At 47.4% G+C, this 25,624-nt stretch overlaps 1 protein-coding gene across 5 annotated transcripts in view; it reads right to left on the reverse strand.

Moving 5' to 3' along the window:
- Positions 1 to 23,196, reverse strand: part of LOC121854314 — a 66,131-nt gene extending 42,935 nt beyond the window's left edge. For 3 of the 5 annotated variants that reach the window (XM_042348910.1, XM_042348906.1, XM_042348909.1), the window contains exons 1-2: positions 23,050 to 23,196; positions 2,259 to 5,184 (exon numbers count right to left, since the gene is read on the reverse strand). In XM_042348910.1, coding sequence (XP_042204844.1) covers positions 2,259 to 5,002 — 2,744 coding nt within the window. In that variant the 5' untranslated portion in view covers positions 5,003 to 5,184; positions 23,050 to 23,196. Of the gene's footprint in view, positions 1 to 2,258; positions 5,185 to 23,015 lie in introns of all 5 variants that reach the window. The other 2 variants (XM_042348908.1, XM_042348907.1) reach the window with 2 other exon arrangements.
- Positions 23,197 to 25,624: the final 2,428 nt, after the last annotated feature.

A 25,624-nucleotide genomic window follows, 5' to 3' on the forward strand; every position in this document is an offset into this window, starting at 1 on the left:
ACCTCTCCTCACCTTTCCCTTCCCTCTCTCCCTCTTCCCCATCATCACATCTTCTCCACCACCAGACACAAAAACACTCAAGAATATGCAAATCAGGATATAAAAGTTTTACCGGAACACGAAAACAGCCACTAATTGTAACCCCCGAAAAAACATATAATCAGGAATTTCTAACGAACAGTAATAAGACATTAGGATGAAGTGTAGAGGAAGTAAGAGAGAAGATATAGATGGAAGAATATGATAAACACAAGAATAAAGAAAGGAAGAAGAAATACATAATAATTTTGATGGTTTTCCTGAAGAACACACACGCACACACACACACACACACACACACACACACACACACATTGAAGACTTTAATGAGAGATGGAAGACAAAAACCCAAACTAAATATTAACACAAGAATAAAAAATATATACAACTGTGTGACAACGTTTCAGTTTGTCAAGCGTTAAAGAGACAGAGAGACAGACAGACAGACAGACAGACAGACAGACAGACAAAGACAGACAGAGAAAGAGAGAGAGATATTAAGACAAATTTCCCCCTAAAACTCTTGAATCTTTGCCATGTCAACAATCTGGCCCCCACGCTGTCCATGCTAATGATGTAATTAGTCAAAACTTATTTAATTTATTCGTCTCCAAAGGGGCCAATTAATTCGAGGACTTGGGGAGGGGGGGGGTGATGATAACACACACACACACACACACACACACACACACACACACACACACACACACACACACACAAATCTGACAAGTGAGAGGCGGAGCGAGACACTAAGTCGAACACAATTGAGACACGAGCGAGACATCTGTTTGACACCGGTGAGAGACAACGTGAGAGGTGAGAGACAAAGTGAGAGGTGAGAGACAAAGTGAGAGGTGAGAGAGAAATAGTGGCCAGGTATGGTAATCAGCTGAGGGTCGGCGGAGGGACTGTGGCCACACTTTCTACAATACAGCTTTATTTGGCGACCCTCCCTCCCTGTCTCCTTCCCTCCTCTTACTCCCTCCTTCCCTTCTCTTACCCCCTTCCTTTCCTGTCTCCTTCCCTCTTCTTACCCCTTCCCTCCCTCTCTTCCCTCCGTTTCTTTCCCTTCTCCCACTCCCTCCTCTCTCTATCTCCCTCCCACTCTCCTCCTCTCTCTATCTCCCTCCCACTCTCCTCCTCTCTCATTTTCTTCCCTCTCAAGTGGTCTCTCTCCCTCTCTCCTTTCCTTTCCCCACCCCTCTTTCCCTCTTTAATCATCATCATCATCAGTGTTTCCCCGCGTGTCACCTCACCACCATCATCGCTTAATTGACCAACACAGTGTCAAACTCGGCGGCAACATTGTAAAAGTTTGAGTATAAATTAATTATCAACAACTAAACTCCGAAAACCTAACCTAACCTAACCTAACCTAACCTAACCTAACATTAACCTAACCTAACCTAACATTAACCTAACCTAACCTAACCTAAAAATATCTGAACTGACCTAATGTAACCTACAGTAAATACCTAACCTAACCAAGCCTAACCCTGACCTAATCTGACCTTACCAAATTAACCTATTGAAACTCTCAAAGTATTGATAAACTTCCCTACTTACCAACAGTATATTTGGCCAGCCTCCTTACATAAGCGGTACAGAACTGCATTATGCTCTGGGTGTGTGTGTGTGTGTGTGTGTGCGTAGACAAAAATATTTTTTAAGGAATATTTCTATAATGCGGTCTGATATTTCCTAACCTAACGCCACAACGTTAACCTAACCTAACGCCATAACGCTAAACTAACCTATAACTCTTTAATGACGATGGTTTAAGCTATAACTCTTTAAGGACGGTGGTTTAATCTACACTATATCCTCATGGAGTTAAACCATCGTGTACCAATTGTTAAAACAGCGACCAACAGGTGACCTCCTTCAACAAGCTCCTGAAAAAGTTGTCTCCTGCAGCGTCCAGCAAGACCTTGACAACACGAGGCAAGGAAACATCTGCTGGGTTTAATAATAATAACAATGTTGACAAGATGTGGTTCTCAAGTCAGTACCTTAAGTGAGTAGCTTCTTGTTCCGGGTAATGTTAGTCGAGGGAAGGTGAGGTGGGGTGAGGTGGGGTGTGGGAGATGAGGTAGGGGAGATGAGGTAGGGGAGGTGAGGTGGGTAGATGAGGTGGGGAGGTGAGATGGGGAGAATCACCTAAGGGGAAAGGTTGGGGGGAGGTGTTAGTGACAGGTGAAAGCAGGAGTGGCACCTACCTGGCATGGTCAGCATCTAGCAGTTCCTGTACCTCCTGCGGCAGGTGGGGAGGTGCCCGACCCTCTTCATCGTGGCACGAACAGTAGCACATGTCTTCCTCCTCCTCCTCCTCTTCCACCTTCTCCTCCAAGCCACTCTCTTGCCATCTGCTTTCTCCCTGAGCCAAGTCACTCTCCCTCGAGGTGCTCTCTCTCAGAGGGGAGTCCTTCTCGCCCCAACTAACTTTTTCCGCGTTAGTTTGGGGGTCAGGAGCGACACACACGGGATGGGGCTCAGTGAGGGAAGGCACTTGTGTTTCTATCGTGTTATTTAGGTCACTTGTCTCTTGTTTATCACTTGTTGCTGTCCTGTGTCTACACTTACACGTACACAAGATGTTCTTTTTGATCCACTCTTCGTCCACTACAACATTAGCACTCTCAGTGTCTTTACTCTGTCCCACATCTCCCTCCTCTTCCTGATTATCCTCCTCCTCCTCCTCCTTCCCTCCAACATCACTATCCCTTGTGATATAATCAGCGCCGCCAACCTTCTTCCTGGAGTGTGCCATGAAGGTCCTCTCCTGACCATTATATAACACAGAGGCGTCAGGGGGCGCCAGGGTGGTGACGGGGCCGCTATAGTACCCATGATCTCGGAGCCATGAAGCAGCCCGTTGGACATGATCCTCCACCCAGATGGGATTAACCTCTACTAACGACGGCGGAATGCTGTAGTAGCCGCTGTCTGCGTCATCCCGGGCCAGGTGGTGGTCGCCTGTAGCCTCCGAGGACCAGCTGCTGCCGCTGGGAGAATCTGCTCTTGTGTACTGTTCCAGTTTGTTCTGTGTGGCGCTGTACACGTCGGACAGGAAACTCCTTCCCTTGTTGACAAACTGAGCTAATTTTTTTCTGACGCTACGAGTCCTGGTAAACTCACCAGCACCGCCCCCCTCCTGGTGGGCCTCCGTCGGATGTGGGAGGGCGTGGGTGTGGGGGATGTCATCTTCAACGTCAGCCTCCGTGACGCCCACAGCTGCTGCTTCAGCTGATGAGGTTTGCAAGGTGGTGGTAAGGTCGGGCAGTGAGCCTGATGAGTCAGTCTCAGTGTCACTGTTCCCTGCATTCTCGCCCACACCCTCACTCTTTGACGTGTTCTTGATGACGAGTGTGCTGTTGTTGTAGGTCACCAGCCGCGTCTGTACACTGATCTTGTAGAACTCGCCCTCGTCCTCGAGTTTATCTGCCTCACACACGTCTTTGTCGTCGTCGTCTACGGTCGCCTTCTCCTGGGGTCTACCTTCATTAACCCGATCCCTAACTTTCTGAATGACCTCGGACGTTGATGGTACAGTCACGAGTCTCGTTTCATTTCTTATCTTGGGCGTGTCAGCCATAGTAGACGGCGGCTGAAGTGACCCTTGAGGGCTGCCACTCTTCCTCACCTCCTGCTTGACGGTCTTTTTTATCGGTTCAATTTTCGTAGGTGCTTTGTTTGGCGATTTTTGAATCATCTTACGATCTTCCTTACACTTCCCTGCTCTACTGGTGGATGAATTACGAGTCTCACAAATTTTATCACCTTTCTGGTTGCCAGCGCTACCTGTCGTCAGCTGCTGAGATGCTCTCCTGGTGGGGGTGTAGGTCGCTGCCTGGGGGGAGGTGTTCTGGCCTGTAGTTCGACCGTCCATCTTGCAGTAAGGAGGATGCGACTCCGGTGTGAGGGTTCCTGCCTGTTTGTACCTCTCCTGCACTGGAGGTCCTGGGGAGCCCGTCATTCTGCCAACACGCTCCTGGCAAGGCGTAAGTGTGGGGGTGGCAGGACCTGGCGGCGACTCTGTAGAAGGCGTCATGGGTGAGAGGTCCCCACCACCCCGACACACGGGGTCGTCGCGGTCCTTGTCTACAGTTTCCGGGATGTTTTCCTGCTCCTGTTTCTCCGTGGAGGAATCTTTATCATCCTTGTCGTCCTCGTTACTCTCCTGTCTGTGACCACCGCCGCTGATGATGGAGGGGCGGGTGGGTGTGTCCCTCCTGATAACCTCACCGTTCTTCACCGGGCTGATGTCTCTCTTTCGCCGGTGTGTGGGTTTCACCGAGGCATCGCTAACACCCATTTTACGGCCGCTCTGATGCTTATCACCGCTGTTATTCTTCTCCTGGGGGCTCCTCCTGCCGCTCTTCATAGTACTGCGGTCACTAGTCTTGTTACTGACTGGATGGTCCGCCCGGCCCACGCTTTTGTTCGAGTCCACCTTTGAGAGTCGCTCAAAAACATGTGGGCGTCTGGTGTTCTCAGAGGCCTGAAGGCTCCCTCTCTTGTCGTTCTTGTTACCAGTATTCAAAGTTTTCGTGGGACTAGAGTCTCGCCTTCTGGTGTTTTTAACAGGACTGCGGTCTCTCTTACCTTTGACGGGACTCGCCTCCAGCATGTTGTCCCCGACGACATGGTTCATCTTCAAGGCTGAGCTGGAGGTCTGCCGCTGAAAAGACTTGAGGGCCCCGTCTATATCACTCTTCTTCCGTCCCCGTGTCCTACCACGAGGGTCCTGACCTGGCGACTCTTCCTGCAGCCCCTTCTCCAGCTCCGCCGTCAGGGACTTGGACATAGAGACGCCCAACACACTCTTGGCCGTCTTAGCCGTGGAGGTATCCGAGGCGAGGCGTTTCAGCAGCTCGTGGTTCCGACGCTCGTGGTCCATCTTGGCGTGGGCGTGGCGCTGAGGACCCGCCACGGAGCCGCTGTGTTCCCGCCTACTCCCCATCTCCTGCCTCTACACCTCAGCAGGGATCCTCGGCCCTCAACACTACCACATAGGGACTCCTGGAGGTATACACTGTACTAACGTCAACCTTTTTCTCTCCACTTATTTCACGTCACATCACCACAACACTTGAGTAATCTTCACTGTTATTCACAATTTGTCACTTATAAGATTTTTCTAACCTGTAAAGAAATAAACGCAGCCTTAAGTAAACATTGTACTACTCATTGTTGATACTCGCAAAGGTAAATACTTGAGGGTATTATCTCCAAGGGTGAGGTGTCTTCTCTCACCTGCTTCCCCTCCCCATCACGACACACTACTTCCTCTACACCACAACCTACTACTTTCTCCCCACCATAACCAACAAGTCCCTCCACATCACGACCCAAGAGTCACGACATTCTCCCCACCACCACCACACTAACCTCTCTCCACCAACTCAAACCCTCCCCACTCCTACCAACGACACACAACTCATCCCCACCACAACTCACAACCCCTCCCCTTCACCTCAGCTCGTAACAATACTAGTGTGGGGTCATCCGAGGCCCAGAAGCCCTTCTGTAAGTCTCCCGGGAGGATCCTGTACATGGGGTGACGGTAGGGGGTGAGGGGGGTGAAGACGGGGGAGGTGTGAGGACAGTGGTGAGAGGGAGTGAGAGAAGCTGTAGGGGGTAAGATAAGAGCGACACGGTTATGTTAAGGTGTGAGGAAGGTGACCAGGGGGAGGGAGGGTGTTACGGGGAGGGAGGAAAGAAAGAGGCGGGGAGAGGGAGGAAAGGAAACAAGGAGAGGGGAGGAGGAAAAGGAGGAAGGGGAAGAAGGAAGGAAGGAGGGAGGGAGGAAAAGAAAGTGAGGGAGGGAGGGAGGAGGGACGGAGGCAAAGAGACGGAGGAAAGGTAAGGGGGGGGGAGGAGGGCAATGAGGGATGGAAGCAGCAAGGAGAGAAGATTACCCAACAGTCTTCAACACACAAGACAGTAACCTTCCCGCAACACCGTCCTCAACCCCTGAACAATGGACCTCCTCCTCTTCCACCACGGGTCCTGGAAGCCGCCCCACCGATCCCCATCATTATGTTACCAAGTCCACCTCCCGGAGTCACCTTCAGGACGCTACCAGACCGGGTGTTGATGATATCCTTCAATAAACACAAGGACACGGGTTTATCAAGGTTCTTAAGTCAATTTTCTCTTAAACTGAATCTTGTGAGAACGCTTCTGACTTACCGACGGATTCTGAAGCGTTCGAACGTAATTTCCACCCCTTAACTGAAGCTGTAAGAACGTATTTGATTAAGTCGTTTAAGATATGATATACAGACGGATTCTCAAGGGTTAGTGAGTTATATTTTCCCGTAACTGGTGATGTATGAGTGAATACAACTATCTCACACGGCACAAATATGGCGGATAAAGCTACACCGAGACTCGACCTTGACTACCTCGTTGTTAAGGGTCACTGGTTGAGTTAAGTCGCACGTAAAGAACCATCCATCAGTCAGGTCCGGGAAGATGTATATAAACCCCATGGATCCTTGAGTTACCTTTACACCGTCAGGAAGGTAATTCATCGCAGCTTAGAATATCTTTCACCTCGTTACAATTACACTAAAGACAATAACCATTACAAATTCTTAAAAGTTGCTTAATTAACAAAGAAGCATTACGTCACTGTACATTAATCATCAACCCGTGTAGGAGGAGGAAAGGTCAGTAAGTCTCTCTCACACTCAAACGGTGGGAGGAGTCAGATTGAATCACGGGAAGTTACGTGAGGTAGAATAAGAGCGTCATCATCCCCCCCCTCCCTACCCCCCCTCTCTTCTACACCATCTCAACGTCTCCCCCCATCATCCCTCGAGTGCAATACTAGCGATAATAATAATAATAACAAAGGCACTAAATAACACATAACAAGACCTACACCACAACACTTCATTACATCCTCCTCATCACCAACAATAGGAGGAACTGACGCAATGTTTATCAGTCACCACGAGGTAAAGGCGCAGTTACCAGGTATAATGATGTCTGTGTTATCTTGTTCACTTAGATAACACTGAATGATAACTGTTATTATCTGGTGATACTATATCCAGTCACACACACACACACACACACACAGACGTACACATATACACAGACAAAAAGAGAGATACACACACACACAAAATTCCTGTCAATTTATATCATTTCATAAAGGCCAGCATGAACTCCGCATGCTTCCCAGTTGGGCGCTGTAAACACTTCTGCGCTTCACCTTGCACAGGATGTAAGGGGGTGCCCAATAAACTAGCCCCCTCCGGAGCAATCTGTAAATCTTCCTCTCACAGTGACGTCCCGTGAACTATAGCTGGTTGGCTCTCTCTCTCTCTCTCTCTCTCTCTCTCTCCAGTATCAACACCATCTACATATTAACCTTGGCCTAACCTAATGATACGCCAACTTAACCTAACCTAACACTATTCTAACCTAATCCTCCCAGGTAGCGTTGGGTTAGTTAATGTTCAGGTAAATAAGCTGGGGGGACTAATCTTCAGGTGGTCACTCTCATTTACCCGATAGCTGTAGTTTAAATGGAACCTTCTATAACAACTGACAACTTGACACAACACATATTGGGTTAATTAAAAAACTTCTTCCACAACTCTATATTCCAACTAATATTTATCTAATTCCTTTCTAAATCTATATCTTTCTCCTCTAAATATATCACCAAGTGTTCGATCTTGATTTAATTATTTAAGTAAAGTAATTCCTTGATTTACGAAAGAAAAGATCAATTACTTCAAAATCTTTCGCAAACTAATAATTCATAAATAGAGGATTATGGGTATTTTAGTCTACCTGTACATCACCTTTATTTTATGTCACACACCCCGGAGCCCTCAGGTGAAGGTCCCCCCACCCACCCCAACATCGCCCGCTAATTTAACATCCTCACTAAACTCCAACGCTGATGTTTATCTTTGTACCCCGCCAACCTGGTCCCCTTACCCTCTCAAAAGACCCGGCCGTTGAATCCCCCCCCCCCAGTCCCCGCCCCTTCCAGACACACCCTCTCTCTGAACTGAATCTCATCTAGATCCCAATTCTTGATATGTTTGGATCATATAAAGGTTAACCCCCCTCCCCCAAGCTTATTTCACCTAGATCCCCCCTCCCCCTCGTCAGGTAACGTAAGGGTGTTTAATCAGGTTAAATAAGCTTGTTAGGGGCTAATCTATAGGTGATTCAAATGTCTCGATGAAAACTCTGAATACGTGAAGCGACGGAACACAGATAACATACGTCAGCGTTGTATTATCAGTGCGTATAAATCTTATCAGGAGAGGAAAGTGTTGTAGCGGCTCTCCCACACACAGGATAAGTCAGGAATCTGGGGAAAGTCACCACTACCCCAGACGCCACACGTAACCACACCCCCAATGCCACACCTTGCGCTACACCACAAGACAGTCGAGATACAGATACACGAGAAACAATGGTATAGTAGATGGCGGTACATGAGCAATAACGCCCTCCTCCTCCTCCCCCAGAACAACACAAACACCAGCTGGGGAACAATGGTACAGAGACAACGGTACAAACACATAAATCACCAGTAGAGTAAGGTACAGAGAAAACGGTGCGTAGATAATAAGCCCTGGAGTTACACAGTCAACGGTACACACTAGGAGAATCACATGGCAGGTCCCGATACAATGGGCGACGGTACAGTATGTGTAGTCAGAGGTATGGTTCAGTCAATCACCAGCAACTGTAGTAGTAGTATCAAGGGTACATACAGTAAGGCGACGGTACAGAGAAACTAACCCTCGGTACACACCTCGTCAATCACCAGTACTGTACCTGTATTCTCTATTAATTTCAACGGTACACTCAAGTGACGGTACGTGTAGTCACAGACAAGGATAAGTGGAAACTGACCTCCCAGGCTCCCACACTCCAGTCACACACACATCCTGCCCGGCACACACACACACACACACACACACACAGACATCCTGCCCGACACACACACACACCACCTGCTACTGACTGACCTCACCATGGGTCAGGTCAAACTAGGTCAAATGAGAATAACAGACATACAAAGAAAACACAGGAGGCCTCAAGTGGGGTGATAAATACGAGGAAGAGAGAAACTACAATAAAGAGGGAATAATGAATACAATATGAGGGATCTATACGTGCGTGTGCATGTATGTATGTATGTATGTATGTATGTATGTATGTATGTATGTATGTATGTATGTATGTATATATGTATGGGTGTGTGTGTGTGTGTGTGTGTGTGTGTGTATGTATATGTATGTGTATGTGTGTGTGTGTGTGTGTGTGTGTGTATGTATGTGTGTGTGTGTGTATAATATCACCATGTACGTATTGCTCAAAGCTATGTTGTGTATTATTTTACCGTCGTATCAGGGTTCGACTTTTTCTGACAACACCAAATCGTCGCCACACACCCTGATCAACACCCGTCACTTCCGACCGTGGATTACGTTAAAGGACGGATTGACGGTGTAGACGGGACTTGAAAGGCGAGTGACTAATAACACACACGTCCTCCTCGTAACCCTGGACAAGCGATTCCCAGAAGATAGTGCGACGGGTATTGTCTTACTCCAAGCGTTTGACTCCACCCCTGGCACACTCCCCAAGATAAGAGAACACCGTCTATAGAATGTATCATATCGCTTAGGACTACCAGATCATATTACTGTACCATTCATGTACCGAGAGAGAGAGAGAGAGAGAGAGACCATCAACAATACCCTACATTAAGTGTTTACATGGGGGTCTACAGTACCAGGTGACACTCCTCCCCCTTCCGGAAGTACTTGAGACTGGCCAACAACACCTCTACACTACACTACACTACACTACACTACACTCAGGAAAATGTCACTACACCCATCCGCTGCCCATAACTACACACACACTTCCGGTGACGTCACCACAACAACACGACTCGACGCTCCATAAAGTGACAGACAGAAGCAGCACCAACACAATGCTAAGCCAACACGTAAACAAGGCTCAAATTCACCCTCCAGTCACCCAAAAAATTGAGTCTTACGCTACATAAACTGGGGAGGATGATGATGATGATGATGGCAGATAGTGCTAAGCCATTACGTTTCATAAAGCTGGAAATCGCACTCTATAACCCAGGGATTTTAAGTCTAATATGCCAATGAGTTTAAGGACAACAAAAGCCTGGAGGACAATACAAGCAGAAAGTGCCAAGCCAATACGCACATAAAGATTAAAGTCTTACTCCAGAAAACAAGTAACTATACCATACACACACAACAAGGCGCAAGAAAACGATGGTGGAAGACAGTGTTAAGTCAATATTATTACTAGAGTTGGTAATCTCATCCTAAGGACGTTGATTTTCAGTCGTATGTTCTCGTGTGTTTATGGCCACCACACCGAGAGACAGATTTGGTGGGAACTTTCGTCTTAATTATGGATTTTCCGTCTTGGGTGAGTATTTTTGGTGATGTTATTACTCCAACACAACCTACCATCACCATATCCTGCCACCATCACCATAACCAGTTACCATCACTATATCCTGCCACCATCACCATAACCAGTTACCATCACTATAACCTGCCACCATCACCATAACCTGCTACCATCACTATATCTTGCCAACACCACCATAATCTAAACTAACTTAACCATATTTTGTGAATCTGCAACTTTTGGGATCACATCACAGGTTCAAAGTTGACAGGATAATGTTTTAGTGTGTGTGTGTGTGTGTGTGTGTGTGTGTGTGTGTGTGTGTGTGTGTGTGTGTGATTACTATCGGGTTTAATTGTTTTATAGTTATGGTAGTATGGGAATAAAGGTCTCTCTCTCTCAGCCGCCAAGGTAAACAAACCGTCGGTGTAAATAACGAAAACTGACACAAGAGGAATAAATAAGAGACTGACAAAAGACGTAGTGGGTAACAGAAGCACCAAAAGAGAAGGAGGAATCTTGCTATAATAGGAGTTGGTGGCCATGTAAGCTCTTCTCTCGACCCCCTTGGCCAGCTCGGGGGTGAGCGATGGGTTGTGGACTCGACCGACCACTGCCAAGGATGGTAAGGTAGACGGACCAATGCCCAGTTGCCCTCCACACGGGCTCTGAGGACAACTGCCCCCCCACACGGGCTCTGAGGACAACTGCCCCTCCACACGGGCTCTGAGGACAACTGCCCCTCCACACGGGTTCTGGGAGGACAACTGCCCCTCCACACGGGTTCTGGGAGGAAAACTGCCCCCCAAAAATGTAAAAACTAGTTATTGTTTTCAGGTGAAGGAGAACAAGTTATATATTTGTAGTCAACACGAGGGACACCTGCTGTAGCTCTGATGGTGCTGTGACAAGGTGTTGGGGAGGTGAGGAATGGCTCCATTGTACGTTTATCTCCCCAGCCCCCCCCCCCACCACCTTCCTCTCCTCTCCACCCTCCTATCTCCTCCTCCCTGCCCTCTCTTCATTCCCTCATGATCCCTCCCTCATCTTTCACTGACTCCCCGTCATCACTTCCCACTCTCCCCCATCACTTCCCACTCTCCCCCATCACTCCCCACTCTCCCCCATCACTTCCCACTCTCCCCCATCACTTCCCACTCCCCCAACCACATCCCGGCACATTAAGTCGCTGTCGGGACCTTTAACACAGGTGTACAAGTCACGCACACCTTTACAGCGCCACTAAGCCATCATCCTCAGTCAGTCAGTCTCCTGTGTTTACCTACGTCAGCTGGTCACCTTCTTCAGGCCTTTACCAGACTGTTGTGTTTACGGTCACTTACCAGACTTGTGATAAGTCTTAAGTCCTAATTGACCATAGTCCTAATAAGTCCCAGTTCTAGTTCTTATAGGCTCCAGTCCCTAATAAGTCTTTGCCCTAATTGGCCCTAGTCTCAACATTCTTTAGTTGGGTATAGTCCTAATAAGCCCTAGTGATGAGAGGTGCTACTCCTAATAGGTTGAGAAGTCCTAATAAGTCTGTTCTAGTGCTTGCCATTCACAACCTCCTCTCCTCCCCACCTCCTCTTCTTGGCCTTCTCTCCTATTTCTTCCTCTTCCTCTCCACCTCCTCCTCTGCTTCTTCTTCCTCCCTACCTCCTCTTCTCGTCCTCCTCCCCCATGGTGAATAGTTCCGGCACAGAGGGAGGGCCGTGATGACCAACCCCTCCCTCCCCTCCTACACAAATCCTTCTCCCCTCCCTCCCCTCCTACACCAATCCTTCTCCCCTCCCTCCTCCCCTACCTATCGTCCATTCCCCCCTCCTTCCAAGAACACCTAATCCTCCACCTCCCCTCGAATCGCTAAATCCCTCCTCCTCCACCACACCTCACTCCACCGCTTCCACCCGTCAGTCCACCGCCTCCACCCTGTCCTTTATCATCAACACCCAGGTCTCTTCCCCACTCCACCCTCTCCCCCCCCACCACCCCTCCCCGCAGCGATCCTTCCCCGCCGCCTACGCCCACCCACACGCCGCCCACGCCTATAAGAGGAAGTGCGCGCATATCCTGGGTGGCTGTAGGAGGCCAACACGCCACAGTGGGCGGTATAAGGTGGGGATCTAGTGTTTGGGTGGAGGGGGTAGTGGTACTTACAATTTAACCATAATAATAATAATAATAATAATAATAATAATAATAATAATATATTAAGTACGAAGTCAAGAGGTTCAAACCCCACAACACTACACGACCAACACACAGCATCACTAAAGGGGTTCAAATCCTACATAAACTTAGGTTCTGTTTCAACTACGAGACAATTATGAACCTTACCCACGAGGAGGTCCTTTATATTACAGAACCCAAACCAACGGATCCTTTTATAAGAGAGAGTTGAATCCTTCCTAAAGGAGCTCCTCTAAATCGTTTAACTCCTACTCTAGCAGATCTGAGGGCGACCAACACGTCCAATATCTTAGACTGGGGGGCTGGGGGGTGGGGGGCGCTCGGCTACACCACCACCACACTAATAACCACCTGTGACACCTTCCTTAAGAGAGGAGGAGGAGGAGGAGGAGGTGGTATAGTGAAGGAAGGAGAAGTGGAGGTAGCATAGTGGAAGAGGAGGTGGTGACAGTGGAGGTGGAGGAGGGAAGAAGGTGGTAACATAATACAGAAAAAAGTAAGATGATCACGTAGGAAGAGAGAGAGAGAGAGAGAGAGAGAGAGAGAGAGAGAGGAATGCTGCCCCAATGGGCAAGGCTGTGATGGTATCGAATGACTGCAGTGCTTAGAGACTGCGCGTCATATTAACAAGACAGACAGACAGACACACACTGACAGAAAGACAGACAATATATGCCAACTCTGTCTAGGCACTACACTGTTTGTATAACTACACTGTCTATGTATATTGTGTACCTGTATTGTCTACTGTATATACACACACTAAATCAAAGTAAACTTGTAAGACGATTTTACTGAATATCTCTCTCTCTCTCTCTCTCTCTCTCTCTCTCTCTCTCCTGGGAGTAACGACCACAAGTTGAGAAACACCAGCTGGCAGATGTATCACCAGCTGGATAACATAAACAGGTGGTACAGAAAGCCCAGGTGGTGGATGTGGTGGCAGATGGATACCTCACACGGGAGAGATCCAGATGGTGTGAGAAGGAAGGAGGGAGGGAAAGAGAGGGAGCGAAGGAATAAGGGAGGAACAGTACGGTGGATGGGAGGAAGGTATGGTGAGATGGAAGGAAGGAGAGAAGCAAGAGGAGAGAGAGAGGGGGAAAGAGGGGGGAGAAAAAGATGGAGGATTGATGAGGAAGAAGGAAGGAAGGAAGAAGGAAGGAAGGAAGGAAGGAAGGTGGAGAGGAGGTGCACACCAGCAATAGTATGTCAGGATTCTTATAAGGTAATGAGTGAGAGAATATCGTGGTAGTGTGGGTGGAGGGGGAGGCAGGGTGGACGAGGCCTGTGGTGTGGGGGTGTTGTGGTGGTGTGGGGGGTGTTTTGATGGGGGTGTTGTGGTGGGGGGTGTTGTGGTGGGGGTGTTGTAGGGGGAGTGTGGGGGTGTTGTGGTGTGGATGGGCCATTGAAACTGATCTGAAAAGGGAATGGATTAGCAGGGAGAATCCTACTCATGATTTATGTACAGACAGAGACACAGACAGACAGAGACAGACAGACAGAGACAGACAGACAGACAGAGACAGACAGACAGAGTAACACAGACACGGGGGAGGAGAGGCCGTGGGCTGGTGTTGGCAATGTTCAGGTTTACCCTATATGGCAGCTCACGCCCACACCGCATATATCCTCTCACGCCCACACCACCTATATCCTCTCACGCCCACATTCACCCAGTATCCCCTGCCGCCCAGCATCACCAACATTCCTTTCTCCACATGCCCATCTACAACACATCTCTATTACTCTGTCTACGTCCTTCCCCACCTCCCTCCCCTCCTCCTCCTGCCGACCCTCCTCACCTCTCCTCCCTACCTCACTCCCTCCTTCCCACCTCCCTCCCCTCACCTCCTGCCCTCTTCCTGACCTCCTCCCTCCTCCTTCCCTGCACCGCCACCCTCCATATCACAATCTCCTATAGAGATGTGTGCTATCAACACTTGTAACCTCCACCAAGAAGCCTGACATCTCTCTCTCTCTCCTCCATAACAGCCACTCATAAACACGATCAGCCTCTCAATTGGGAAGGGGACGACCCAAACGTTGCCAATACACTGATCTGAAGCACAAAAAAAAAATACAAGATGGTCGTTATAGAGAGGTTATACACACAAAGAATACAAGATGGTCGTTATAGAGAGGTTACACACACAGAATACAAGATGGTCGCTATAGAGAGGTTATGCATACAGAATACAAGATGGTCGCTATAGAGAGGTTATGCATACAGAATACAAGATGGTCGCTATAGAGAGGTCTGAAGCACAAAAATACACCACTATACACAATATGGTTGTCGTTATAGCGAGGCTTAACCTACAAAGACTACATCAACACCCAGCTGGTCGTTAAGGGTGAGTGGACGCTATAATGAGAGGGGGCTTCGATATGGATAAAATAATCGATGGTAAAGGCTTCCCTGTAGACTAAACTGGTACACCATACACCATTACTGCACACTATCACCACTACTACACTATTACACACCATCACCACTACTACACACTATCACTATACGCCACCATCACACTATCACCACACATACTATATTGGTCACGTGGTTTTCTACTGAGATATTGTGTGGTTGAAGACGAAGAAAATAATAATAATAATAATAATAACAATAACAATAACAATAACAATAACAATAATAACAATAATAATAATAATAATAATAATAATAATAATAATAATAATAATAATAATAATAATAATAATAATAATAATAATAATAATAATAAAGACTAGGTGATGAAATTCCCTCAGGCGACCACATCCGGGTACCACAAGTCGGGGTGAACACGGAACAATTAGAGAAGAACGAACAATTGTATCCGACCAACAAATGTGCTTTAAATATCAATAACACTTAAGAGAATTTAAGTTGTAAGAGGCCCTAAGTTGCATTCATAAAGTGTCACCTCATTCTCCATTATAAACACGAAACACAACGACACCAAAACAGGACCTACATAATATAAATAAACTCCACTTCTCTCTCTCTCTCTACCTCCAACATGGCCAAAGAAGGAGCCTGAACGAGATTCCTAATATGGCCAAGGGTGTCAATAGTGGTAATATTAGGGACAACTCTATAACCAACGTCCCTATAAACTACAAAGCGTATTTTAATCTAGAGATACATATAGTGTTTACAGCCCCCTTGATATACCTCCTCCCCTCCCCTCCCCATAAAAGGTTCCTCCCATCCTCCCCAATCTCCCCTCCCCTCCCCTCCCCAGACATGAGAACCTCCGCCTCACACACCACCAACAACACGCTTGATAAATTTCTTTGAGTTCGTCGGCTTCATACGAGGGTAGTAAACGTATACTACCATACTTGTAATACAAATATACACACACAAGTTTATACACTTCGAACAGTATAAATACACACTTTAGTTTACGCTTTGTCAGCTGTGTAAAGTAAGAAAAAGAACATAGGAGGGTCCAACTAGCCTAACAAAACAAGCTTCAATGGTTTAATGTATGACTGTAACTACTGTATAAAATAATAAAACACCTGTAACCTTTTGTACCGGCATTACTAATCAGCAACATACAAACATTTCCGCTCATTTAAATACAAAAACATTCGACCTTATTGCTTCATACATCACTATAATCACCCTATGCAACATTTATCTCATGTCAACAAAACACCCGTTGTGGCCTCAGATGCACCAATAACAACACAATGTATTTAGAGTGGGAGGCACAGCTAACACGGCAAAGTAAGTTAGCGGCCCCCAGCTGGTCCCGCCAATTAAGGCAAAATAATTAACTATACCGGCGGTCGCTTCTACACCACCCATATAAACAAACCTTTATCTATACGACCCAGCTGTGGCGCTCCAACCAACCCCTTCCCCCTATATCTCTCAACCCCTCTTCCTCCTCTCAATTCTCTTCTAATCAACCCCCCCCCTCTCACTTCTCTTCCGATCAACCCCCCTCCTCTCACTTCTCTTCCAACCATTCCCCTCCTCTCACTTCTCCCCCCTTCTAACTTCTCTCAAGTAGGAGGGCGAGGGGCGAAGCAGGTAAGGGAGACATTTCGTGCGTATCTTCGATCAATTCAACTCAATACCAACTGCTGTGGAATGAAACCATCGAAGCAACGAAATTAAAATGTAAATCGGAGGATGAAATATAAATCACCATAACGAACTTAACAACGAGTTTAAAAAGATTACATTCGAGTTAGGGGTCTTGATATAACGTTAAAAGTGACCAGCATACGGGGGTTAATAACATAGTACGGGTAACTACGGCATTATCTGGGGGTGAACGAATCCCATAATGACCACACAACAGGTGGTGGTCATAACTACACTGGTGGTGGTCCTTCCTCACCACCAACAGTTATATAACCAAGGTAAGGAATGAAGATTAATTCCTTTATTGACCAACATTAACTCGAATCAAGATGGTTTTACCGAGTTACCGCACAGTACTGTATTCCTCAGCCGTCGACGACCTCTCGATCCGCCTCGCACAGACTATCTCAATTATTCTAAAACGAGGTTGTATTTTATGTTCATACAGTTAAAGAACCTTCATTTTACTAGAATATATTTTTACTGGTTATTGGATTATATTTTAATTAGTGTGAGTCAAGCGTTAGCCAGCCAATCAACGACTCAGGAACTTCAACGTAGCCTCATACACGCCCACCTTGCCTCCAACCCACGCCCCCGCACCTTCCACACGCCCCTGCACCTTCCATACGCCCCCACACCTTCCACACGCCCCCTGCACCTTCCACACCCCCCACACCTTCCAGACGCCCCCACACCTTCCACACGCCCCCTGCACCTTCCACACGCCCCGACACCTTCCACACGCCCCCCGCACGCCACCCTCGCCTCACCCACGCCTGTTTAGTCGCCATGGAGACTAATATTGCATCATAACCTCTTGCTTATCAGAGGACAAGTGAATAGCGTGAGGGATGATGACCATATAGGAACCCACCTCGCCCACTCACACACCCCCATCCATCTGTTGAGTGGGAGAAACCGAGTGTTGGGTGAGTGGGACTTGCCCTGCCCTGCCCAGCCCAGCCTCAGTTTAGTCTAGTCTAGCCTGGAGGAAGCACACTGGTCAGAAAAAAATACCTTGGTTGACCTTCACACACACACACACACACACACACACACACACACACACACACACACACACACACACACACACACACACACACACACACCAAATAAAACTTAGTTGTTCGTTATTATCGTTCCAAAGATAATTAATATACCCAAGGTCTTAAAAATTTAATAAATACGAGAAAATAAAATAAAAATACCTTAGCCAAATATAATTATTACTATGAAACAAAATTATCTTCAGAGATAAATAATTAGTAATGGAAGAATAACATTGTTTAAGAGTTGATTTTAGGGAATTTCTTAATGACGATACGAACATAATTCTCTCATCCAGTCATTAAATAATGTTGTTGCTGTGGAGGATGTGTGTGTGTGTGTGTGGGGGGGGGGTGTGTGTACAAGACCTGGCGGCCCACTCGGCATGACAAAAGTGCTCTTAATATCAGTGACTTGAACACCAATCCCCGCCCCAACCACCCATTTGACCGCCCAACCACCCACCCTTAAGATATCTCTCAATAGGCAAAAACGACTTACTGACAACTGAAGGACAATCGCCAAATATATAAGCGACAGAATTCAATCGTTTATACCTCGCCCAAATCAATAAGTCATGGAATTCAATCACTTATACTTCTGGCATAAGGTGAACATAGTATCCAATCACATAATAGTCCAATCATAGTGTGAAGATTAGAATCCAATCCCCCATACTCCAATTACAGTGAACTTAATACATTCCAATCACCTACAAGCTCTTGCGTAGACGATCCAACACGACGAATCCTTAGAATCGCGTCTAATCACAGTGTGTCAATATATTCCAATCTTATCACCCTGAGCTTACAGTGAAATGTGATATGGAGGGATTTCACGCAACACTACCCAGGAGGAGGAGAGGGGGGAAGTTGGGGAGGAAGGAGTGGGGAGAAGGTGGGGAGGAGGGGAGGAAGGAGTGGGGAGAAGGTGGGGAGAAGGCGAGTATGAGTGGGTGGGGAGGTGAGGATGGAGAGGCGTCAGGGAGGAAGGAAGAGGTCTGGGGTGGGGAGGCGAGGAGGGAAGAAGAGGAAGGAGGAAGGAAGAGGTGTGGGGGGGATATGGGCAGGTATCGAGAGACAATCCCCAGGTGTTCATTACCACCAAAGAAACCCTACAGGTAATGGTGCTGGTACAACTACGGACATAACAGGTACTACGGACTAGGTAGGTACTCATCCCTCCTCATCACGGACCAGACACGTACCAATGACTAGGTAAGTACATACACACGGTACCAGTGACTATATACCACGGACTACCCATAACCCCCTCATCAAGGACGAAGTATACCAATTACTACACACCACGGACAGAGTACCCACTGACACGGACTGAGTACCTCTTACCACGGACTGAGTACCTCTTACCACGGACTGAGTACCTCTTACCACGGACTGAGTACCTCTTACCACGAACTGAGTACCTCTTACCACGGACTGAGTACCTCCCGCCACGGACTGAGTACCTCCCTCCACGGACTGAGTACCTCCCGCCACGGACTGAGTACCACCCCACAAGACACTGACCACCGCTTCGTTCTAGGTGAGTGAGTCCTCTCCTTCACGCTTCGCTAACTCCTCGTTATTACCACTTACGAGAAACAATATTTTCTTCAATAGCAAATTATAAGTTATCTTTTTTTTTGGGGGCGAAAGGGTTAAGCACCTTCTGTATGGCTACGCTCACTGTGTTGACGCTCATGGGTGTACATGAACCCAGTTGTGTACATGTGGTGTGGTGTGTGTACATGTGGTGTGGTCTGTGTACGTACTGATGTGTGTACGTATTGATACCCTCACACACAGAGCGAGATGGATGCTTGACTACAAACACCTTGATTAACTGAAGTACTTAGTCAAACCTTTACTTAAGTGGCCCACACACCATGGCCGCATCTATTCTTAGGTGGCCCACACACCACCCATGGCCACAACCATTAAGTGGCCCACACACCACCATGTACTTTACACAGGTGTGGTGTAACTGACAGGTGAAGTCCAGATACTATCACAAGCGGTTGGGGTGAGCTGCGATGAGTCATGGTGAAGGTTGTGTGTGGCACCAGGTCACCAATAACCCCCCTTCCCTCACCACCTGGCACCTGGGCACATCCACAGCTGGTGCCAGGTGATATACAGATGGTACCAACGGAGCCCCCGGTGGCTCCCTAATGAGGCGAAGCTCTCTAAACGAGCTTAATTATTGTGTCTTCACAGTTGGATCATCTTATAACTTGGCAGATGGGTATTAGTTTTATACCAGCTTTCACCTGGCCTTCTACACGTTCACAGCTGGTGCCAAGTGACCCCCCAGCTGGTATACGAGGCTGCCACTGTATGAGGTATACTGTCAATCCCCACAGCTGGTGACAGGCGACCAACAGCTGGTAAACAACGACACCATCACGGAGCCCAGAGCTGTGTCCTAGATTAGTCATCACTATCACCTCCCTCCCCTTGTCACCCTCCTTCCCTCCCTCACCCTCCCACCCTCCTTCCCCATATCACCCTCCGTCTCTCCCTCATATCACCACCTTCCTCCCTCACATCATCCCCCTCCTCCCTCACCCCAGCCCCCACCACCACCCCTATTAGACCACCAGAAGGATACTCTCACTATAATGACTACTACTACCACCAACAGACTACCAGAGGCTACTACCAGTGTAAAAAAAACCCAGACCACTAGCCTTTGACCTACCACTGTCTACTCCAACACCAGCACGACGACTACCACCATCGCACCTACCGTCATATCTACCACTAATGGCTGTCAATATCACCTGTACTACCGCCACTGCCAACATCACTACCATCACATGTACTGCCACCGATCGCTACCACGACCACCACTATGCTTCCACCATTAACTCTACCAGCAATTATCGTCAGTGGTATAATTATAATCTCATCTGTGACGATTATTTGCTACCTCTCCCTATTCTTTTTTGAGAGGGACCACCAACCCTCTCTCTGTCCACCTCCTACCCTCTCTGTCGATCACCTACCCTCTCTCTGTCCTCTCTGTCTACTTCCTCCCTCTCTGACTACCTCTTACCCCCTCTCCCCTCTCTGTACTACTCAGGTAAGGTGATGGAGGGGCGTCCTACACACACACACACACACACACACACACACACACACACACACACACACACACACACACACACACACGTTGTTGAAAAAAAAAGACAGGAAAACCAATCAGGAACTTTAAACTACAGAGAAGAACTGTCAATACAAGGTAATCAAACGAGTGTAAATACGTACAAGGATTACCTGATGATTAGACACCCCTGAAGCTACTTGGAGGGGTTAGGTTAGGTTAGGTTAGGTTAGGTTAGGTTTGGTTAGGTTAGGTTAGCACAGCATGTCGTCACCACTGGACCAAGACGGGGAGAGAAGCACGTGTGGCTGGCTGTATGACTCATGCTGGCGTGAATCATACACACTATAGAGAGAGCTGACTAAACAATACAACACTGACCACACTACAACACTATAACTCTCTGACCACATCCTGACCACACTATAACACACTGACCACACACTACAACACTCTGACCACACTACAACCCTACACTACAACACTCTGACCACACTACAACCCTACACTACAACACTCTGACCACACTACAACCCTACACTACAACACTCTGACCACACTATATTAAATTAAAAGAAACTTTAACTATGTAAGGACAGGTTCAAACAATAACACAGACGATTATTTGGATTATATAAAGATTATCACCCCAGCTTACTTCACCTGATGATTAAACACACCCTTTTTTTCCCTCTAATAGCTATATTTCTCGTTTTCTGTAACACCCGTTATCCCGTTTTCTGTAATATGTATCTCGTTTTCTGTTACACCCCCTATCCCGTTTTCTGTTACACCCCCTATCCCGTTTTCTGTAACATCTCTACCACGTTTTCTCTTATGCATTATAATATCACAACCTCATCCCTGACCTTACTTGTCTCTCTTTTTTGTAGCGACGAAAATATAAGCCAAACCGCAAACCGTGTCTCTTTATGTTAACCAATCCCCAGCCCACTGTTGACATCACGGAGAGCAAGCAACAAGGCGTGCTAATCCTTCCTTGTAGATCCGGGAGAGTGATTCATCCTCATATCTTTCTCTCTTCTCACACACACAGATAAAAAGATACATAAACCTATAAGACTTGGACCCACGAGAGAGAGAGAGAGAGAGAGAGAGAGAGAGAGAGAGAGAGAGACATCAACCTCAACTAACATGAACAACACGCTGCCAGACACGCTTCTACCTCATTCACCACCACCCCCTCCTCCCAGCCACACATAGATGGTGATAAATGACCGTGGGAGGGAAGACCACAAATAGGTAAACAGTGCCTACGTGACATAGAAAACGGTGAAACGGTTAGGAACGAGTAGAACATGAGAACTAGGTACTGATAGAGAACGAGACGTGTGGGGGGAGTGACAGAAAATGGGAGGTCGGTTGATATACAAAACAGAAGATGTGTCAATGTTTTTTTTTTAGAACAATGGCTGTGGGTAGATATACTTGACAGGTAGAGTGAACTGTAGGTGGAATAATGTAAAGAGGAAGGTTCATAATAACAATAATATTGATAATGATAATAATAATAATAATAATAATAACAATAACAATAATAATAATAATAATAATAATAATAATAATAATAATAATAAAAACAACAGACGCCCCGTGGGTCATTATAAAGTCAAAACAATTATGCAGCGTCGACAGTTGTGTAGCAGCAAGACATTGGGCCCAACACCTGGTACACCTTGCCTGGCCACCTCGCAGATGGTGCACAATATAGGGTAGGTGTGTGGCAGGACAACAAGGACATTTATCCAGTACCTGTTGCACCTGGCCACCTCACAGATGGTGGTGGTGAGGGTGATGCGGGTACCCTGATGCTCTGTACAAGTCCCTTCACTACCACAACTACCACCATCACCACGGGGTTCCTCCTGCCAGGGGATACTTGGCAATACACGGAGGAGGATGCTGCTGTTATATCCTCATCTCCCCGAATTGGTGTTTTTCAAGTACCGCATCACTTCACAAATTCCTCGTAGCTTACTGTACTAACATCTTCATCTCTTCTCCTCACTTAAAATTACACTTCGCATATTTCCAAGGTTTTGATAATCACCTCGGGTCACTAATATGATAGTATACACACATACACGGGGATAGATGCTGGGTATACACAAGGTTTGATTTTAAGTTTTCAGAGAGGGCGGCGGTGGAGGTCTCGGGCAGCCAGTGGGGCACAAGAGCACGAGTGGGCACCAGCACCAGCCAGCCTCACCGCACGCCCAACACTAAGTCACTGACTGAGATACACACACACACGCCTTGCCTCTCTACCCTCCACCACCACCACCACCACCCTCTCGTCCCTACCCCGCCCTGCCCACCACCACCCTCTTACCCCTAACATAACTTACTCTGCCCTGCCCTACCCACCGCCACCACCCCCGCCTTTAGTCGTCTCCTCGACGTCTCCCACTACCTAGGAGGACGATTTTGAAGAGGAAATGCTTAGAGTTATTCAGGTATTAGTTGTTAAGGTTGATGAGTCTGGCCTCCTCCATTGTCTCCCAGCCCCATTCACTCTGTCTCCCAGCACATAGTGTTGGTGATGCTGGAGAAGTCAGGTGCCTCTGCGTCTCCTAGTTCCTTGTCAAAATGTCTCCCAGCACGCAAATTTCTTCTTGAAAACGATCCTTCTTCACCTCCTGCGTTCTCCATCCTATTTCAAGTCTCCGTTTACCCTGGTCTCCTACCCTCACCTCTACACCCGTCTCTCAGAAGCCCTATTGGAGCTCTTACCGATGTGTGACCCCCTTCTCCCTACCTTTCTCCTCCTCCTCCAACCTGACCTCCCCCTCCACCTCCAGGATGCCTTTGAGACCTCAACATCACCCCCTGCATCCATATTTTTCCCCGCCCTTGTTGACTCGGGTCTTCTTCAGCCCCTTCTTCAGACCCCCCACGCCCTTATTCTCTCCCCCTTCCCTTGAGGCTACTATGTCATCTAGCAGTTCATTCTTACTTTGGTCTCCACTCTTCGCCCCTCCACCCGTCCTCCAGATGCTACATCATCAAAGCCCTTGGAGATGCGTTCCTCCTACCCTCCCCCATCCCTTTGAGACCCGCTCCTCGTCTTGTCAGTACTTGGAGACATGTTACTCTTCCCCCTCCTACTAGCCCATGGAAACCCCTCCTCTTCCTCCTCCCTACCCTTGAGAGTCGACCCCCCTGCCTGTGTACTCTAACCTGTCTGCAACTTTGTTTACCTTGGTGGTGTCTGAGTGAGCACAACCCTCGCCACCGTCCACCTGCTGCACCTTGTACTCCTCTTCGCCTTCACCCCATCCTCCCCTTTGCCCCAATCCTTACCTTCCACCCACACCATTCATTTAATTCTCCTCACCCTCCCCAGGAAGCGACTATAAGCGTATAAATACAACCTAACTGTACCGGGAGGAGGAGGGTGACGGAGGGGGTGACCAGTTTCCGCGATGGTTGCAAAAATAAATAAAGTAGACCTTCATTAGTTCCTCGTACGCTCACTGACGACGCCCAAGTCAAATTACTGAGGATCTGGATGACTTGACTTGTATCCGAACGAGAGAGAGAGAGAGAGAGAGAGAGAGAGAGAGAGAGAGAGAGAGAGAGAGAGAGAGAGAGAGAGAAATGGAAATTGATGATTGAATTGCAATTTAAAACAGAATGACATTACAATTGAAACAGTATGATATAACAATTACAACACTTCTATCTACTGTAACTGAAACAAAACGTGTTGCTGAAACAGTAATTAAAATCAGGTGATTGTAATTACAGCTAGAGTTTATAACAGTAATAAATTCTGTAATTATAATTCATATGATAGTGATACAAAAAAAGTTACAATAGATAATGAGATTACTCTATTATTCTTCATTGTCTGGTTCAACCCCTCCTCCAAAGACCTCCCCCCCCTCCCCTCCAAAGACCTCCCTCACACCCTCCAACAACATAGCCTCCTCCCCCTCCACCACCTGTCTCCATCTTAAAAACTCGACCTATTCAACATCACGTCCAGTCCTTATCAGTGTGAGCGTCCTCCTGCTGCTCTCACCCCTGTGTGTTGAACGTCCACACACACACACACACACACACACACACACACACACACACCAAACAAGACATTGAAGGAGGGGACTCGTCTTCAACACACACAAACATATTCATCTATTCACACACTCATCCGTAACCCATTTACCTTCAACCATTTCATTCTAAAACCAATTTGTATTCTGCCCATTCAGTTCCTCCAGCCCTATTTAGTTTCTGCCCTTTCATCCCGCGCCTATCTCCGCCTCTCTTCCTTTTCTTCTATGAGTCTATTCACCCACCATCCCTCTCTCTCTCTCTCTCTGTCTGTCTGTCTGTCTTGGGGTCGAGTATGGCCGTGTTGGGGGTGGGGGGGGAGAAGAGGGGAGAGGGGAGAGAAGAGGGAAGGGGGGAGAGAAGGAGGAGGAAGAGAGGGGGTGTCTTAGTCGTAGTAAATCCAGGTAAGAAACCTAACCTAACCTAATCTAACTTAATCTAACCTAACCTAACCTCATCGTCCCAAATAGTGTTAGGGTGGTTAATCTCTAGATGGTAATAAGCTGGGGGGTGGAGATTCTTCAGGTAATCCCAACATTTTACCTTCATTCTCACGTTCTTCAGTCAGCAGCAGTTCAGGGAGGAGTTTTTCATCGTACG

The sequence above is a fragment of the Homarus americanus genome, unplaced genomic scaffold (genome assembly GCF_018991925.1).
Source record: "Homarus americanus isolate GMGI-L3 unplaced genomic scaffold, GMGI_Hamer_2.0 scaffold54443, whole genome shotgun sequence".
Taxonomy (NCBI): domain Eukaryota; kingdom Metazoa; phylum Arthropoda; class Malacostraca; order Decapoda; family Nephropidae; genus Homarus; species Homarus americanus.